This window comes from Hemitrygon akajei, chromosome 2 (assembly GCF_048418815.1).
Source record: "Hemitrygon akajei chromosome 2, sHemAka1.3, whole genome shotgun sequence".
Taxonomy (NCBI): domain Eukaryota; kingdom Metazoa; phylum Chordata; class Chondrichthyes; order Myliobatiformes; family Dasyatidae; genus Hemitrygon; species Hemitrygon akajei.
The window spans coordinates 73,302,464-73,321,995 of record NC_133125.1 but is presented as its reverse complement, the minus strand read 5'-3'; the positions used below and the strand labels follow the sequence as shown (position 1 = coordinate 73,321,995).

Genomic DNA, 19,532 nt, shown 5'->3' with positions numbered 1-19,532 from the left:
GTCAGTTTATAATGATTCAGATACATCTGAGCCAGCATTTAATTATATTATTAGCAATTATATTAAAAAGGAGTGGGTAACACACTCTTCCCCGTGGAGTCCCATTCCCAATCCTATATGCTCTCGAAGTTGTTCCCACCCTCGCTTGTATCTTTCTATCACATAAACAATTCTGAATCCAATTGAACTGCAGAATTCCTTCAGCGCTCCACATGCAATTGGTCACCGGAATTCCGGCAACTGAGACACGCCCTCGTACCATTGACCCGGAAGTATAGCAACTGGAACCAGAAGTGAGACGGCGTTTATTCAGTACCCACCGCCGGCGGGAGTCGCACTGTTGCTGTCTTTTCGGTGAGTTGTGATGTGCTAGGCCGAGCACGGAGCTCCCGCAGTAGAAAGACAGAAAGCAGAATAGGAGATTAGACAGAGAAACGGGGGAGGAGAGAGGGTAGAATTGGGAGTCTGCTAGTAACAAGAACACTTTGCAGGAGGGGAGCCCAGACTCGGTTTGTTCTCTGCCGATCATCTGGGCTCAGGCCCGTGGCGTCACGGGTTTGGGTGATGTTTTTGGCCTCAGTGCCGACTGCCTGATTTTATCTGTGTTGATCTGGGCTGGCTGATATCTCTGATACTGGTGATAGCGTAGTTGGTGCCAGTGTAGACCTAGCATCGGTTCAGACAAGCTGGCTTTGATGACACCAGTACAGACCGGTTGGTGATGTTTTTATAGATGCTGTGGCCAAATGGCCTTGCCGTCTTCGGTGCGTGCCACTGTCATCACAATTCTCCACTATTTTCAGAGACAAAATGCACTGTCCCTGCCCTCATCGGTAATCTTCATGAAGAGCACAAAAACAGGCTCTTTGCCCATCCAATCCATTCCAAATTATTAATCTAGTTAGTTCCATCGACCTGCACTCCCAGTGTATAGTCCCACTTTAACCCACCCGTAACTTTCCCTATAACAGGTCCTCAATTCCTGGCAACATCGCTGTAAATTTTCTCTGCACTCTTTCAATTTAATGACGTATTTCCTGTAGGTAGGTGACCAAAACAGTGCAGGGTACTCCAAACTAGGTCTCATCAATTACTTTAACATAACACCTTAACCCTTGTATGTAGTACTTAATGAAGACTAGAATGCCAGAAGCTTTCTTTATGACCCTATCTGCCTGTGACGCCACTTTCAAAGAATCATGGATCTGTATTTCCAGATTCCTCTGTTCTACCACACTGCTCCATGCCCTACTATTCACTGTGTAAAATTAAATTCCATCTGCCATTTTTCTGCCCATTTTTCCAGCTGGTCCAGATCCCAATGCAAGCTACACTCCCAGTTTTGATGTCATCCGCAAATATATTCCAGTTAATCACAATATCATCCAGATCAGTTTGCAGTTTTGGGCTCCTTATTTTAGAAAGGATATACTGACATTGGAGAGGGTTCAGAGAAGATTCATGAGAATGATTCCAGGAATAAAAGGGTTACCTTATGATGAATGTTTGGCAGCTCTTGGGCTGTATTCCCTGGAGTTCAGGAGAATGAGGGGGATCTCAGAAACATTCCGAATGTTAAAAGGCCTGAATAGATTAAATATGGCAAAGTTATTTCCCATTGTGGGGGTTTCTAGGACAAGAAGACAAAACTTCAGGATTGAAGGACGTCCTTTTAGAACTGAGATACTGAGAAATTACTTTAGTCAGAGGGTGGTAAATCTGTGGAATTTGTTGCCATGAGCAGCTGTGGAGGCCAAGTCATTGGGTGTATTTAAGGTAGAGATAAATAGGTTCTTGATCAGCCAGGGCATCAAAGGGCATGGGGTGAAAGCAGGGGAGTGGGGATGACCGGAAGAATTGGATCAGCCATGGTTTAATTACCCAGTCCAGAATTTCCACTTTGTTCAAATCCTTGAATCAATTCTGAAAATCCTTCTTCAGTGACTGCAGGTGTAAGCAGTCCTTGTGCAAATCACTGTGAAAGAGAGTGCCATACTTTCCATGCAGGGAAACTGAGAACATTCTTCTCTCAATGATTTGCTTATATAAGGTCAGATGAGATTGCCGAATTTCAGATGTGTTGTTCTGACAAGTACTCACCGCTTGCAGAGCTATGTTTCTTCCTGTGTTCTAGTGCCTCATCCTTTTTTTTGGAAGTGCCTGCTCTGCTAATCATCAGTCAGGTCTCGTGCCCAAGTTAGGATGCCACTTATCACCCCCACACCCCCATGAATCTTGAACTCCTCCATACAACTTTATTTCCCCATTAGGACACGTTACCAACCCCATTTGGAATCACTGGTCTAATCCAATTTACTACCTCATCTTGAATACCAAGCAACTGAATCCTCTTGAAGGCATCCCATGCGGAACCTTGTCAAAGGCCTTGCTGAAGCCCATGTAGAAGTTCCAGAAGACTGGAAAATTGCAAATGTCACTCTAATCTTCAAGAAGGGAGAGAAGCAGAAGAAAGGAAATTATAGATCAGTTAGTCTGATCTCAGTGATTGGGAAGATGTTGGAGTCAATTATTAAGGATGAGGTCTCATTGCATTTGGAGGCACATGATTAAACAGGCCTTATTCAGCATGGGTTCCTCAAGGGAAAATCTTGTGTGACAGATCTGTTGGAATTCTTTGAAGAAATAACAAACAGGATAGACAAAGGAGACTTGGTTGATGTTGTGCTCTTGGATTTTCAGAAGGCCTTTGACAAGGTGCCACACATGAGGCTGCTTAACAAGCTACAAGCCCAGGGTATTACAGGAAATATTCTAGCATGAATAAAGCAGAGGCTGATTGGCAGGAGGCAAAAAGTGGGAATAAAGAGAGCCTTTTCTGGTTAGCTGCCAGTGACTAGTGGTGTTCCACAAGGGTCTGTGTTGGGACCTATTTACGTTATATGTCAATGACGCATAATGAGGCACAGGTGAGGCCTCACTTGGAATATTGTGAATGGTTTTGCTGACATTGGAGAGTGTTCAAGTCAAGTCAACTCACTTTTTATTGTTATTTCGACCATAACTGCTGGTACAGTACACAGTAAAAACGAGACAACGTTTTTCAGGACCATGGTGCTACATGAAACAAGTAAGTTGGTGTCAGTCCAGGCTCTGGGTATTGAGGAGTCTGATGGCTTGGGGGAAGAAACTGTTACGTAGTCAGGTCGTGAGAGCCCGAATGCTTCGGCGCCTTTTCCCAGATGGTAGGAGGGAGAAAAGTTTGTATGAGGGGTGCGTGGGGTCCTTCATACTGCTGTTTGCTTTGCAGATGGAGCGTGTAGTGTAAATGTCTGTAATGGCGGGAAGAGAGACCCGATGATCTTCTCAGCTGACCTTACTATCCACTGCAGGGTCTTGCGATCCGAGATGGTGCAATTTCCAAACCAGGCAGTGATGCATCTTCAAAGGAGATTTGCGAAAAGGATGTCCTGAAAATGGAGAGAGTTCAAAGAAGGTTCATGAAAATGATTCCAGGATTGAGTGTCTTGTCATATGAAGAGTGTATGAAGGATCTAGCCCTATATTTATTAGAATTCAGAAGATTGAGGTGTGACCTTATTGAAATCTGTCGAATGGTGAAAAGCTTTGATAAAGTGGCTGTGGAGCGAATAATTTCTATGGTGGGACAATTTTAATACCAAAGGACACAGCCTCAGCATAGAGGGGCTTCATTTTAGAATGGAGATGAGAAGGAATTTGTTTAGCCAGAGAGTGGTGATATGACTAATGATATCATGACTGGAATTTTTTCCACAGGCAGCTGTGGAGGCCAAGTCTTTATGTATATTTAAGGCAGAGGTAGATAGATTCTTGATTGGTCAGGCATGAAGGGAATTGGGGAGACAGCAGGAGAATGGAGCTGAGAGGAAAATTGTACCTGCCATGATGAAATGGTGGAGCAGACTCAATGGGCCAAATGGGCTAGATCCATTTCAATCTGCTCATATATCTCATGTTCTTATGTAGAAAACACCCACTCCGTTGCCTTCATCAACTTTCCTGGTAGTATCCTCAAAAGTTCTTAAGATTGGTTAGACATGACCTACCACGCACAAAGCCATGCTGACTATCCCTAATCAATCCCTGTCTATCGAAATACTCATATACTTGGTCTCTTAGAATACCTTCCAAAGATTTTTCTATTGCTGATGTTAGACTCACCGGCCTCATTTTCTGGTTTATTTTTAGAGACTTTCTTAAATAAAGGAACAATATTAGCTATCCTTCAATCCTCCAGCACCTCATATGTTGCTAAGGATGATTTAAATATCTCTGCCAGGATCCCTACAATTATCTGCACTAGCCTGTTCCAGGGTCTGAGGGAGCACATTGTCTGAGGACCCTGTGGATGTATCCACCCTAATTTCACTTAGCAGCAGACACCTCCTCTTCTATAATTGCATATGTTCCATGACCTCACTTTATTGTCTCATAAAAAAAACTTAATCATAACTCATGGCCTTCCTCACAGAAAGACATGCTGAGATTCCCTAATAACGAGTTTAGATAAAGGAGTTAATCGATGTATTTTCCCTCAGCAAGTTTCAATGATATGAGATTGTCAGATGTAAAATTTGTGGCATTTAGGGAATCTGTGTGGTGCGTGAGAGTTTCTCTTGTGCAAGCTGAGCTGCAGTTTGAAAGTAATGTTCCTATAGGCAAATGATTTAGTGAATGTGCATATTCAATTCCATCATCAATTAACAAAAGTTACAATATGGTGACATGATCAAAATGACAGGTAAAGGGTTTAATTAATCTTTGTGTGGCGGCCTTTTGAGAAGAAGTAGAAGTTCTCAAATGATCTTGAGGGAGAAATAAAACTGAATCATTTTCCTCTGAATACAAATCATACAGATGTTCAAGGTTTTGATGGATGTTGACAGGGTGAATGTCGCCCACTCAGATTCACGCATGGATCGATGTGCCTCAAGGAGCAGTCACTCGGTCTGACCACAGCTGATGTGAGTGTAACACTCAGGTTCTGTTGGCTGCATAAATCTAAGGAGGGCAGTCTCTGGCCCCACCAAATGTATGAGATCAGGTGCAAAACCTCCTGTTTGTGTGGATGCTGCATGATGTGTTACCCTGTTACAAATCAGTACCTTAAAATAACAGACGGTACATCATATGCAATTAAACGATTTAGCTTTATAATTCTGAATTTGACTAAAGGGTTAGTAAAGTAAAACAAAAAGAAAGGGGCCCATTTTAATGAAACAGTCTAATGTGCACAAGTTGGAGCTCATGGTTCCCCTTCCACAGGTCCTTCATCCATTTCCCCGTGCTTTGTCAACTCCCAGCTTCACTCCAAGTCCACTCCTTTTTGGTGTCTATAACCTCTCCTTTCTGGCATCGTCTCTTCATCTTCCACTGATCAAAAGATCCAGATCACTTCGGTTTCAGACACACAAGAAGAAAAAAAACTCCGTTTATTGGACGGGTCACATTCCAAAGCCCCCGCTATCTTTAGCCAAACACTGCTGCTACAGAGAAACCGTTATATTAGCAGTGCTTCTACAGAAAGACCATTACATTAGTAGTGAAACCTTTCCCAGGGTGTTACATGAGGAAGTCAAGCCACGTAAAGCTGTGAGGCCTGATAACATAACTAGGGACTGTGCAGTCCAGTTAATGGTGGTTTTAACAGATATCTTCAATTTCTCTCTGGAACAGTCTACTGTCCTGTTGTGCTTCAAGGTGGCCACCATCCCGGTGCCCAAGTGAGCAACAGTAACCTGCCTCGATGACTACTGTCCTGTGGCACTGACCTCAACAATAATGAAGTGTTTTGAGTGGTTAGAAATTGCATTAAATTCCGTCTTCCTGCCACATTTCCAGTTCATTTATTGCTCAGATCGGTCCACTGTGATGCCATAGCTTCTGCACTGCGCTTTGTCCTGTCCCACCCATAAAGTGGTCCTCCTATGCCAGGATGCTGTTTATGAACTTCAGCTCAAGAGTTCATTACGATCATTCTTCAGAAGTTGGTGGGTAAGCAGTCCTTGTTAGGTCTCAACACCTCTCTCTAACTGGATCCTGACAGAAAGTCCCCAGTTATCCATGTTGGCAAAACATCTCTAGTTCCATTATGCTGAGCACCCTCAGCCCACTACTATTTACACTGTACTGCTAGATACATTTTAACTGAATCACCAAGTTCGATGATGAAACTATAGGGGTTGGCCTCATCAGCAATGATGATGAGATGGTGTACAGAGAGAAGGCAGAGCAACTAGTGGTAGAGTGTGAGTGCAATAACGTGACTTTCAACATGGACCAAAGAGGTGATTGTGAATGTTAGGAAGGTGCAGGCTGACCACTCTTCACTGTACATACACGGCTCATCTGTGGAGAGAGTTAGCACCAAGTTTCTGGGAGTTCACCTAATGGATGATTCACATACACGAGGAAATCGGCAGATGCTGGAAATTCAAGCAACACGCACACAAAATGCTGGTGGAATGCAGCAGGCCAGGCAGCATCTATAGATGTACAGTTGACGTTTCGGGCCGAGACCCTTCAGTCCTGACGAAGGGTCAGCAGTATACCGGACACTTAAGGGTGTCAGGGAAGGGAAGTGTGCACAGCCACAATTACTACAATTTTTGCAGCTGATCCCCAGTGGGCTCAACAACAAGCTGTTCTAAAAAGCCATCTCGTAGACATTCTACAAATTCTCTCTCTCGAGATCCATTGCGGACCTGATTTTGCCAATCCACTCGCATGTTAAAATCCCCCACAATTATTATAACACTGCCCTTCTGGCAAGCCTTTTCTATTTCCTGTTGTAATTTGTAGTCCACATCACTGTAGCTGTTAGGCGGCCTGTATATAACTGCCACCAGGGTCCTTTTACCCCTGCGATTTCTTAGCTTAACCCATAAAGATTCTGCACCTTCCGATCCTATGTCACCTCTTTCTAGTGATTTAATATCATTTCTTACCAAAAAAGCCATGCCACCCCCTCTGCCTACCTGCCTATCCTTCCAATACACCGTGTATCCTTGGACGTTCAGCTCCCAGAGACATGCATCCTTTAGCCACGTCTCAGTGATGGCCACGACATCATACCTGCCAATCTGTAGCTGTACGACAGGATCATCCACCTTATTCCTTATGCTGCATGTATTTAAGTATAACACCTTAAATCCAGTACTTTTTGCTTTGATTGCACTGTAACTCATCCCAATGACTGCAAATTTGCCCCATCACCTGCCTGTCCTTCCTGACATCTTTACTGCTCATTATCTTAGATTTATTTCTGTTTTACCCCCTCCTCCGCTCTATCATTTTGGTTCCCATCCCCCTGCCAAATTAGTTTAAACCCTCCCTAACACCTCTATTAAACCTTCCTGCCAGGATATTGGTCCCCTTCGGGTTCATGTGTAACCCGTCCTTTTTGAACAGATCATACTTCCCCCAGAAGAGATCCCAATGATCCAAGAATCTAAAGCCCTGCCCCCTGCACCAGTCTCTCAGTCACGCATTCATCTGCCTGATCCTACTATTCTTGCCCTCACTAGCACGTGGCACTGGTAGCAATCCTGAGATTACTACCCTGGAGGTCCTGCTTATCAGCTTCCTTCCTAACTCCCAGAAATCTCTCTTCAGGACCTCCCCCCTTTTCCTATCTATGTTATTGGTACCAACATGTCGCAAGAACAGCTGGCTGTTCGCCCTCTCCTTTCAGAATATTCTGGACCGGATCCGAGACATCGCGTACCCTGGCACCTGGGAGGCAACACACTATGCGGGTATCTCTATCAGGCTCACAGAATCTCCTGTCTGTTCCCCTGACTATGGAATCCCTTATGACTACCGCATTCCTCTTCTCCCTCCTTCCCTCCTGCACAACAGCGCCAATCTCAGTGCCAGAGACCTGGTCACCGTGGCCATCCCTTGTCAGGTCATCCCCCTCAACAGCATCAAAAACAATATACTTGTTGCTGAGGGAGACAGCCACAGGGGTGCTTTCCACTATCCGGGCATTTTCGTTCCCTCTCCTGACAGTCACCCAGTTTTCTGACCCCTGTAGCCCAGGGATGACCATCTCCCTGTAGCTCCTGTCTATCACCTCTTCACTTTCCCTAATAAGCAGTAGGTTATCAAGCTGCAGCTCCAGATCCCTAACACGGTCTCTGAGGAGCTGCATCTCGGTACACCTGGCGCAGATGTGGCCATCAGGGAGGTTGGAGGTCTCCCAGGATTCCCACATCTGGCACCCTGAACAAAGCACTAACCCTGCAGACATGCTACCTAATTCTACTGGAATGAAACAAGGAAAAATAAGTCTACTCACCCACTTACCTCACCAAACACACAAACTTTTTAAACCATTAGCTCATAACATTAGCTGAGTGAGCCCTGCCGTTGCTCCATCTGTCCAGGCCGATTTGCCAAGGGCAAAAAAAGATTTGGTGCCTCGCTCTCCCCTCTTCCTGTTACTGCCTAAGCCCGTTGAGCCAAAGCCCTACACTCTGCTGCCACCCACTCCGCTGCCCACTGTATAGGGTGGTCTTCTTTTTAAACTCTCTGCCCTGTCCTGTCTATGTCACGTGCCTGCACAGTCTCGCCCTTCTTGTACTCGAAGAAGTTTTTTAAAAAACTGTCTTCCTTCAGAATTTAGCTCTCATGCCGCTCTTCTTGTCCCGATCCAAAAAATGTTATGTGTGTTGCTTGGAGTTTCAGCATCTGCAGATTTTCTGGTGTTTGTGAGTAGTAATCTTACTGCATTATGTGTGCAAGTTGCATGTATGTGTTCTGAACCCTGAACCAGAGGAATGTTGCTTCATTTGGTGGTATACATGTGTATGGTTGAATGACAACTGAATTTGGTCTCAGATGGAACTAACCTTGGTTGGCATGGACAAGCTGGTCTCATTACATCTCACTGCATTATATTTGTTTATTAATGCAGTGAAGTGTAATCACCTTGTATGTTACGTGCAAGTTATATGTACTGTGTTGTGCACCTTGGTCTGGAGGAGCATTGTTTCATTCACCGTATACATGTGTATGGTTGAATAACAATAAACTTGAATGAACTTCATGACTAACCTTGGTAGGTATTGACAAGTTGGGCTGATTGCATTTCACTGCATTAAACGTAATGCAATGAGGTGTAATCACTTTAAAAGCAATGCCTGCAAGACTAGCAAGAGGAAGTATTAACCCTCAACAATAATGATCAGTTAGGCATCGAGAGGATCTGTATTTACTGACAAGTACTTTTATTGCCTCACCTAACCAGCATGTAAATTTACAAACTAAATACTTGTGTGCACATCCACTAGTTTCCATGACCCTCTGTAAACAGTCAAGGAATAGGGAAGGTAGTCCCAGGAAAAGGTGTCTATGCTGGCCAGACAGTCTTCTTGATCTCAGTGTAGTCTCCACATTTCCGATGTGGGGTTATCCACATTTGCGATGTTTAGTCTCTGAAGTTGTCACTGCCTGTGCTCCTGAAATTCTCCAATCTTATTCTGATTCTTTTCCTAATTGGGTCAATCTATGATGTTACAAATTCATTGGCATAGGCTCATCTGACCTGTGTTAGTTTCAGCCTTGTGCCTAGGTAGTTCCTTTTGTTATTTCCAACTCAGACAGATCCAAATCAGTTCAGCTAGGTCATACAGACACTGGACCCAGACATCCAGATCACAGGCTGTTCCTTTTGCAAACCTGCCATTTTACATAATATACAGCTTCTTATCTGATAATGGTATCAGGTTTAGCACATCAGCCCAAGAAACTCCTTGTGTCTATGTTTAACTGCTCTGATTGAGCTATCCCTGAGTGAGAACCTGTTCATCAAACAGTTCACAAAATGGTGGCTGCAAGGACAATCTCACAAAATGGCTGTTTCCATTCCTGCAAACATACGGCAAGAACAAAATTTTTTGCTTTGGATTTTTCTAGCACCTTGCCTCATTCCTGTTCACTGATTTGTAGATTGCAGTTCTTTCTGGCCAACATCTCTCTCCTCTTGATCTTAAGATCATTATCCTTTTGTTCTGTTGACTGCCATGGATCCCCAGTAGGTGTGCAACACTTCACATTACATAAAGGTAAAAGTAACATTTATTTACTGAATTCACACCCTTTTTAAACTAACAATCATTTCTGTTTTTTAAGAGCATTATCCTTTAAGTTTCATGTAATTTCAGCCTTCTACCTTCTAAGTTGATACACATTAAGCATTACAATAATCAGCGTACATAAAATTAGTATAACAGCAGCTTGTGATACTATTCTCACCCATGATGTTCCCTCTAATTTTTAGTAGTCAGTGTGCGCAAAAATCTTATGTTGTGCATATTTTGTTCCTGTGACAAAAGTATGTGCGCACTGAATGCACACATGGCAGTTTATGTAGGTTTACAAAATACTTGACATAAAACTGCACAGAGTAACAACAAAATAACATACATATTTTTTAAGTCACTCAGTTATTTTAACATTTAGCTAAAAGATTATTTTCAATAAACTATATTAATTACATTATTTTAGGTAACTAATCTTTTGTGCATACATTAATTTCCTTTGTGCGCTGGTTGAAAAACGTGTTCCCACATCTGAGAGGGAACATAGCTCACCCATGGATGCATTTGAATATTTGAAGTCCAATCCCAAAAATCTAAATCACTTCATTTGCCTTATTAATTTGCCATTTTAATTGCCTTAGCGTGTTTAGTCCTTTGGATTATCTGCCTTGCCTCCTCCATACACATTTTCAGACTGCAGTGAAGTGAAGAATCAATAGCAACTCAGTAATGTCCCACAAATATTGATCCGTATCAGTGCATTGGATTGTGAAGTTCTCCTTCGTTACCACATCTACTGAGGGAAAGTTCATCCTACGATGGCCAGATCTGGTTACGTTTCCAATGGTAACATTGTAACTTTCTAAAGGGCTTTGTTTCTATCCTTTGGTATAATTCTTGGCTGCTGTTGCTATATGTGTCTTTTGAGGAAAGTTATTTTTGAACGCTGACTGTTCTCCAAGTTATGGCATTACTACAGGCAGTCCCCGAGTTATGAATGTCTGACTTACGGACAACTCGTACTTACGAACCAAGGAAGGAGAACGCCGTCCGCCATTTTAAGTCAGATCGTGACACCGTCCGCCATTTTAAGTCGGATCGCGATGCCGTCCGCCATTTTAAATCGTTGCCATTGACAGTGTGTCGGGAGTTTAACTTTGTATTTGGCTTAAATTTTTCTTAGTAAGATTCACCCTGACCCCGCGTGCCCAATAATGTATTATTGGAATACATACGTTTCTTAAGTGTTTTATATGCATAGAAAGGTAAAATATATACTATATACTAAGACAAACGTTTGACGAACTGACGCTAAATAATACCGGATGTACTTGTTCCGACTTACATACAAATCCGACTTGAAGATGGACTCAGGAATGGAACTTGTACGTAACTCGGGGATTGCCTGTATTGACATGCTTGTCCACTGTAATGGTTCTGGATCAAGACTGACCCAAAAATTCCATTCCATTGTAACAAAATACATCGTTCCCTTCACCTTCATGTCGAAATAAGCCTGTCACACACAAGGATAATTTATGCACTTACTTCCAGTTTCTTTCTTAAATTATTTCAAGCCCATATTTTGTATTTGTTTTCTAGATAATCCAATCCAGGTTCCCAATTGCCTTTGGACTCGAGCCATTCATTTTACTTCACTCAATTTCATTTCAAGGTAGGAGAGGCACATACCAGTGTATTTTTCTTTTTCTCTTTTTCTTATCTTTTTGACCAAACTCCTGTCATTCTCAGGATGAGGGAACAGAAAATCACCCCCTTGATCAGGTATGTTCCCATCTTCTTGGAACAGATGTTCCATCCTCAAATCTTCCAAGTTAAGACTTGGATTGTTACAGGCCGATAATGATAACTTTCCTGTTTCTCCTCCCAATGATTTTAGCTGGTTGATACAGTATCACCCACTTTTACCTGAAATAATCAGTACATTGTATGTTGTACACTGATGATTTACATTGTCTATAATTTCAAAGGGCCTGCAAACTTTGGATTTAAAAATGAAGTGGGTTGTATATTCTGATCATCACTCTGTCCTGGAACTAACTTTTGAGTCAAAGTAAGCTTTATTGCTTCTTCTTTCCTAGTTGATGAGCTGCCACATAATTGGCTTCATTCGATGTCTACCAACTCTTGTACCCACTTTTCAGAAATAATCCCATCTATTTTGGGTTCTGACAAATCTCGTCCTAATAACACCCATTCCTCTCTTGTCATGTTTATACGGGGTATAACCTGTTAAAGATAAGAATTCCTTAATATCAATACATAAGACAAAACTACTTGCCATGTTGTTGCACCATTTTGGCAACCATAATTTTTAGTGTTTCACTCATCCTTTCCACCACTCCATTAGATTGTGCTCTATAGGGTATATGAAATTTTTGCCTGATCCCTAAAAGTCCCATGACATCTTGCGTTATCTGTACAGTAAAATGTGTGCCTTGATCCACTTGGGGGTAATCCCCAGTGAGTAAATACCCTTTTCAATAAGATGTGTGTCATGGCTTTAGCTGTGTTTATCAGTCAGGAATGCTTCCACCCACTTGGTGAAAGTATCTACTACTGCAGGAATATATTTGTACCCTCCTGGTGTGAGTGGTAGAGGTCCAACATAATTCATCTGCAAATTATTCCAAGGCCCTTCCAGTGGTCTAATGTGTCGGAGGGCTCTTTCTATACATTTTCATCAGGATTCTATTGTGCACTGATAAAACAATTCTTGACATAGTGCTCCATGTCCTCCTCCATCTTAGGCTATCAGCACACCACCTTTATCTTTCCCTGGGTTCTCTTGGCTCCCTGGTGTTCCCGTTTATCATGATACCAGTAGGCAATTCAGTTTTGTCCTCCCTCTGGAACCACAAACGCTCCTTTGCATGGGAATACTCCATCTTAAACATGCAAGCTCCTGTGCTCTTTGTATATTTCTGACCCTCCTCCTACGATCAATCTTATTTTCAGAATCAGGCTTAAGATCACCAGCATATGTTGTGAAATTTGTTAACTTTGTGGAAGAAGTACAATGCAATACATGATAAATGTATACTTACCGTAATTAGATTTTTCTATATATTAAATAGGTAAGTTAAAATAAGTAGTGCAAAGAGAAATAAATAAAACAAAAAACAGTGATGTAGCATTCATGGGTTCAATGTACATTCAGAGATCAGATGGCAGAGGGGAAGAAGCTGTTCCAGAATCACTGAGTGAATTTAATGTCCATTTAAGAAATCTGATTTCCATTGATCCCATGAACACTACCTCAATTTTTTATTTCTGTTTTTTTTTGCACAACTTATTTTAACTTAACTATTTAATAGACATGTACAGTTGCAAGAAAGCCTTTGTGAATCCTTTGCAATTGCCTGTTTTTTGTATTAATTACTCATAAAAATATGGTCTGATCTTCATTTGCCACAGTAATAGATTAACACAATCTGCCTAAACTAATAACACAAAAACAATTGTACTACCTCTCCAATACTGAGTACACCATTTATCAGTCTACGTTCAAAAAGTATGTGAACTTTTGGGGTAATACCTTCTACAAAAGCTATTTGGAGTCAGGTGTTCTAATCAATGAGATGAGATTGGAGGTGTGATTTGTAGATGTGCCCTGCCCTATATAAAACAAACACAAAGTCACGTTACTGACAGAGCCTGTTCTTTTCAAGAAAGATCTGTTTATGTGCATCAAGCCTTGATCACAACAACTTTCAGAGGACCTTAGAAAAGAATTGTAGAGATGCATGAAGCTGGGAAAGGCTACAAAAGCATTTCTAAAGACCTGAGTGTTCATCAGTCCACAGTAAGAGAAATTGTCTACAAATGGAGGAAATTCAGTACTGTTGTTACTCTCCCTAGGAGTGGGCATGCTGCAAAATTGCTCTCCAAAGAAAAACATTGCTGCATGTCTCAAGTTTTCAAGCCATCACCTGGATGTTCCACAGCACTTTTGGACTTCTGGGGCAGTGTTCTGTGGGAGACAAAAGTTGAACTTTCTGACAGAAATGCACATTACTGTGTTTGGAGCTAAAAGGGCACTGCACACCAACACCAAAACCTCATCCCAACTATGAATCATGACGGAAGGAGCATTGCAATCAACATTTGGAATTTATTAGTAAGAGCAAATTAAAGGAAGGCAGAAGCAAGTGCAGCAGCCATTGTCACAGTGGCCGTCATCTGAGTGGACTATAGAGTGGTGATCGTAAGGCTTTAGCCCTTTGAAGTATCAGTGAAGAGAGGCTTCATTCAGAGAAAGGAAAGGAAAGCTCAAGTAATTTTCCTTCCCTTCTTTATATCTGCTCAGCTCTGACAGTAGAGATGCCAGCCAGGATAGTGAAAACTTCCTCTTGCAGGATGTGGAAACCTTCAGTGACCCTAATGACTACAGGTGTTAGAACTGCATTTAGCTGCAGCTTCTCACAATCCCCATTAATGAGTTGGAGCTGGAACTGGATGAACTCCGGCTCATTAGGGAGGCCTGAGAGGTGACCAATAGGACATATAGAGAGGAAGTTACACCCAAGTGACAGTCAGGAAGGGGAGCTGGGTTAAGGAGCCAGTACAGAGACCCCTGTGGTTATCCCCCTCAACAACAGGTATATCTCTTTGGATACTATGGGGGGATGGAAATGACTTAATAGAGGGAAGTCTCAGTAGTTGGGTCTCTGGAATTGAGTCTGCTTCTGTGACTCAGAAGGGAAGTGGCGAAGAAGATGCACGCTGTGGTGATAGAGGATTTGTTAGGGGAATGGACAGACAAGAACAAGATTCCTGGATGCAAGGGTCCGGGATATCTTGGATCGAGTCCTCAGCATTCTTAAGTGGGAGGGTGAACAGGCAGAAGTCATGGTCCATGTAGGTACCAATGACATGGGTGGGATGAGTGTCTAGGTTCTGCATAGGGAGTTAGGTGCTAAGTTAACGGACAGACAGACATTATTGATCCCGAGGGAAATTGGGTTTTGTTACAGCCACACCAACCAAGAATAGTGAAGAAATATAGCAATATAAAACCATAAATAATTAAATAGTAATGTTAATCATGCCCAGTGGAAATAAGTCCAGGTACAGCCTGTTGGCTCAGGGTGTCTGACACTCCTAGGGAGGAGTTGTAAAGTTTGATGGCCACAGGTAGGAATGACTTCCTATGACGCTCAGTGTTACATCTCGGTGGAATGCAGGATCATCAGGGTTGTGATCTTGTGATTGCTACCCATGTCATATGCTAGTGAGGCTAGAACTAGGGAGATTATACAGTTTAACACGTGGCTAAGTAGTTGGTGCAGGAGGGAGGGCAGAAGAATTTTGGATCATTGGGCTCTCTTAGAGGGAAGGTGGAACCTGTAGAGAAGGTATGGAGAGGGACTAATATCCTAGCAGTAAGACTTGTTAATGCTGCATGGTGAGATTTAAACTAGAGTAGCAGGGGATGGGAACCAGATTGCCAGAACAATTAGTGGAGAGGTTGTGGAGGCAGATGTTGGTAAGACTTCAGACAAAGTTAATCAAAAGGTTGAGCATGGTGCAACGAATGTCCTGAGCTGCTTATTTCAATTCAAGAAGTAATAAAAGGAAAGGCAGATAATAGTGCTGAAGAGGAGGTAACTGGTTTACAAACAGAGGCAATGTGTAGTGAGGAGAGGCTGTTGATGGGGCAAAATTGCAGTCAACAGGATGTTACATCATAAAAGGCAGACAAAATTGAAAGAGGTGAATACAGGGTGGAAGATGTTATATCTGAATGCATGCAGTATATGGAATAAGGTAGATGAAATATTGTGGATAGAGCTATGGAACTGCAAGGGTAAAAAGACCCTGATGAGTGTTGTATACAGACCCTTAAACAGTAGTATGGATGTGACCTACAAATTACTACAGGTGATAGAAAATGCATGCCAAAAGGACAATGTTACAGTAGTAATGGGGTCTGCAATATGCAGATAGATTGGGAAAATCAGGTTGAGGGGGAATTTCTGGACTGTCTACGACAATGGTCCCCAACTACCGGGCCACAAAGCATGTGCGAGGAAACAATATGATTTGTCGATATGAAACGATATGAGTCAGCTGCACCTTTCCTCATTCCCTGTCATGCCCACTGTTGAACTTGAACGTACGCGAGGTCATTAGTCACCTAAACGCAGTGGTACCCTCACACCAGGGATCACTGGTTGGCCTCAGGTATCCAGCCACCTGGTGTGGCCAGCGAGACGTGCCATTGATACTGGCCTGGAGCGCGGACAGATGGGCCGTTTAGCACACTGAATGTTTGTGGGGAACCTGGTGCTAAAATATTTGCAGATGACCTAATTTGGGCTCAGGGTTTCATAAGTAGCAGAGCAGCTACCTTGCTGCAACCTACTGAAAGTCATCCCTCGAGCCAAACTTCTGTCGGCCGCTCTCTCCAGACTGCGACCGCCGCGGCCCCAGTACCTCTCACCTTGTCCTCTCACTGGTGTGTTGCAATGAACTTATATGTTCATATGAGGAAAGTATGCACTGTGTGTTTAGTATCCAAACGTTACTTAAAATGTTATGATGCTATTGAATTATAAGTGAGTTATAATTGACTTATCACTATATTCATGCATGGAAAATATGCACTGTGTATTTACTATTAAATTTGTTAGATAAACACTTTTAGAAATGAAATTGAGTGTATTAGCCACTTATAAGTGACTTATAGTTGACTTATCACTTTTACTCTGGTCGTGATTAACATATTCGACCGGTCCGCAAAAATATTGTCAATATTAAACCGGTCCACGGTGCAAAAAAGGTTGGTGACCCCGGCCTACAAGATGGCTTTTTGGAGCACATTGTGGTTGAACCTACTAGAGGATCAGCTATTCTGGACTGGGTGTTTTGCTATAAACCAGAATTAATTAGCAAGCTTAAGGTAAAAGAACCCTTAGGGGAAAGTGATCATAATATGATCAAATTCGACCTGAAATTTGAGAACGAGAAGCTAAAGTCAGGTGTGTCAGTATTACAACTGAGTAAAGGAAATTACAGAGGCATGAGAGGGAAGTTGGTGAGAATTGATTGGAAAAAAACACTGGCAGGGATGAAGGCAGAGCAGCAATAGCTGGAATTTTTGGGAGCAATTCAGAAAGCTATGATATATAAATCCCAAAAACAAAGAAGTATTGTGAAAGCAAATTTGACACAACTATGGCTAACAAAATAAGTTAAAGCCAACATAAAAACCAAAGAGAGAACATATAATAGAGCAAAAAGTAGTGGGAAGTAGAGGATAGGAAAACTTTTAAAAGCCAGCAGAAGGCAGCTAAAAAGTCATTAAGAAGGTAAAGATGGAACATGAAAGTAAGCTGGCTAATAACATTAAAAAAAATACCAGAAGTTTCTTCAGATACATAAAGTGTAAAAGAGAGGTAAGAGTGGATGCTGGACCGCTGGACCGCTGGAAAATGATGCTGGAGAAGTCGTAATAGGGGACAACAAAAAAGTGGATGAACTGAATAAGTATTTTGCATCAGTCTTTACTGGAAGACTAGCAGTATGTTGGAAGTTCCAGACTGTCAAGGGCATGAAGTGTGTGGAATTACCATTACTAGAGAAAAGGTTCTTGGAAAACTGAAGGTTCTGAAGATAGATAAGTAATTTGGACCAGATGGTGTACATCCCAGGGTTCTGAAAGAGGTGGTTGTGGAGGGATTAGTACTGATCTTTCTAGAATCACCGATTCTGGAATGGCTCTGGAAGACTGGAAGATTGTAAATGTCACTGCACTCTTCAAGCGGGAGAGAGGCAGAAGAAAATAAATTATAGGCCAGTCAGTCTGACCTCAGTGGTTAGAAAGGTGTTGGAGTCGATTATTAAGGATGTGGGGTACTTGGAGGCATATGATGAATAGGCTGTAGTCAGCAGGGTTTCCTCAAGGGAAAATCTAACCTGACAAATCTGTTGGAATTCTTTGTAGAAATAACAAGCAAGATAGCCAAAGGAAAATCGGTTGATGTGGTGTACTTGGATTTTCAGAAGGCCTTTGACAGGGTGCCACACTAGAGGCTGCTAAACAATCTGTAAGCCCATGGTATTACAGGAAAAATTCTACCATGGATAAAGCAGTGACTGATTTTCAAGAAGCAAAGAGTGAGAATAAGGGAGCCTTCTTTGGCTGGCTGCTGGTGACTAGTGGTGTTCCACTAGTCTGAGTTGGATCCAATTCTTTTCACATTATATGTCAATGATCTGGATGATGAAATTGATGGCTTTGTTGCAAAGTTTGCAGACAATATGAGGATAAGTGGAGAGACAGGTGGTTTTCAGGAAGTAGAGAGGCTACTGAAGGACTTGGGCAGATGAGGAGAATGGGTAAATAAATGGTAAATAGGATACAGTGTTGGGAAATGTATGGTCATTCACTTTGGTAGAAAAATTGAAAGGGTTGACTATTTTCTAACTGAAGAGACAATACAAAAAAACTGAGGTGCCAAGGGGCTTGGGAGACCTTGTGCAGAATTCCCTAAAGGTTAATTTGCAGGTTGAGTCTGTGGGAAAGAAGGCAAATGCAATGTTAGCATTCATTTCAAGAGAACTAGAATATAAAGCAACGATGTAATGTTCAAACTTTATGAAACACTGGTGAGGCCTCACTTGGAGTATTGTGACAGCAACACACACAAAATGCTGGTGGAATGCAGCAGGCCAGGCAGCATCTATAGGAAGAAGCACTGTCGACGTTTCAGGCCGACCTTTTGTCAGGGTCTTGATGAAGGGTCTCGACCCGAAACGTCGACAGTGCTGGTTCCTATATAGCTGCTGCCAGGCCTGCTGCATTCCACCTGCATTTTTTGTGTGTTGCTTGAATTTCCAGCATCTGTAGATTTCCTCATGTTGGAGTATTGTGAGCAGTTTTGGGCCTCCTATCTTAGAAAGGATGTGCTGAAACTGGAGAAGGTTCAAAGGAGGTTCATGAAAATTATACCAGGATTAAAAGGCTTGCCATATGAAGAGCGTTTAATGGCTCTTGGCCTGTTTTCACTGGAATTCGAAAGAAATGGGGGGTGACTTCTTTGAAACCTTTTGAATGGTGAAAGGTCTTGACAGTGGATGCAGAGAGGATGTTCTCTATGGTGGGAGAGTTTTAAGCCTCAGAATAGAGGGGTGTCCTTTTAGAACAGAGATGAGGAATTTCTTTAGCCAGAGACTGGTGAATCTATGGTATTCTTTGCCAATGGCAGCTGTGGTGGCCATCTTTATGTATATTTAAGGCAGAGGTTGATAGATCCTCGTTTGGTCAGAGCACGAGGGGATTCGGGGAGAAGGCAGGAGATTGAGGCTGAGAGGAAAATTGGATCAGACATAATGAAATAGCAGAGCAGACTCTGGGCTAGGTGGTCTAATTTTGCTCTCTTATCTTATGATCTTATGGCTTTGGCTGCTTTGCTACTTCAGGGTCTGGACAGCTTGCAATCGTTGAGGAACCAGTGAATT

The 19,532-nt window shown here is 42.4% G+C and overlaps 1 protein-coding gene across 6 annotated transcripts in view; it reads left to right on the top strand.

The window, feature by feature from the left end:
• The first annotated feature begins 286 nt into the window (after positions 1-286).
• The window catches only part of uba6 (ubiquitin like modifier activating enzyme 6), a 329,252-nt gene continuing 310,006 nt past the window's right edge, over positions 287-19,532 (top strand). The window contains exons 1-2 of one of the 6 annotated variants that reach the window (XM_073024863.1): positions 288-354; positions 11,649-11,721. Coding sequence is in view for 2 of the 6 variants with exons in the window: in XM_073024848.1 (XP_072880949.1) it covers positions 4,923-4,964; positions 11,649-11,721 (115 nt within the window). In the remaining 4 variants the exon portion in view is untranslated. Of the gene's footprint in view, positions 355-3,395; positions 3,455-4,875; positions 4,965-11,648; positions 11,722-11,812; positions 11,832-19,532 lie in introns of those variants that run through there. The other 5 variants (XM_073024889.1, XM_073024848.1, XM_073024854.1 and 2 more) reach the window with 5 other exon arrangements.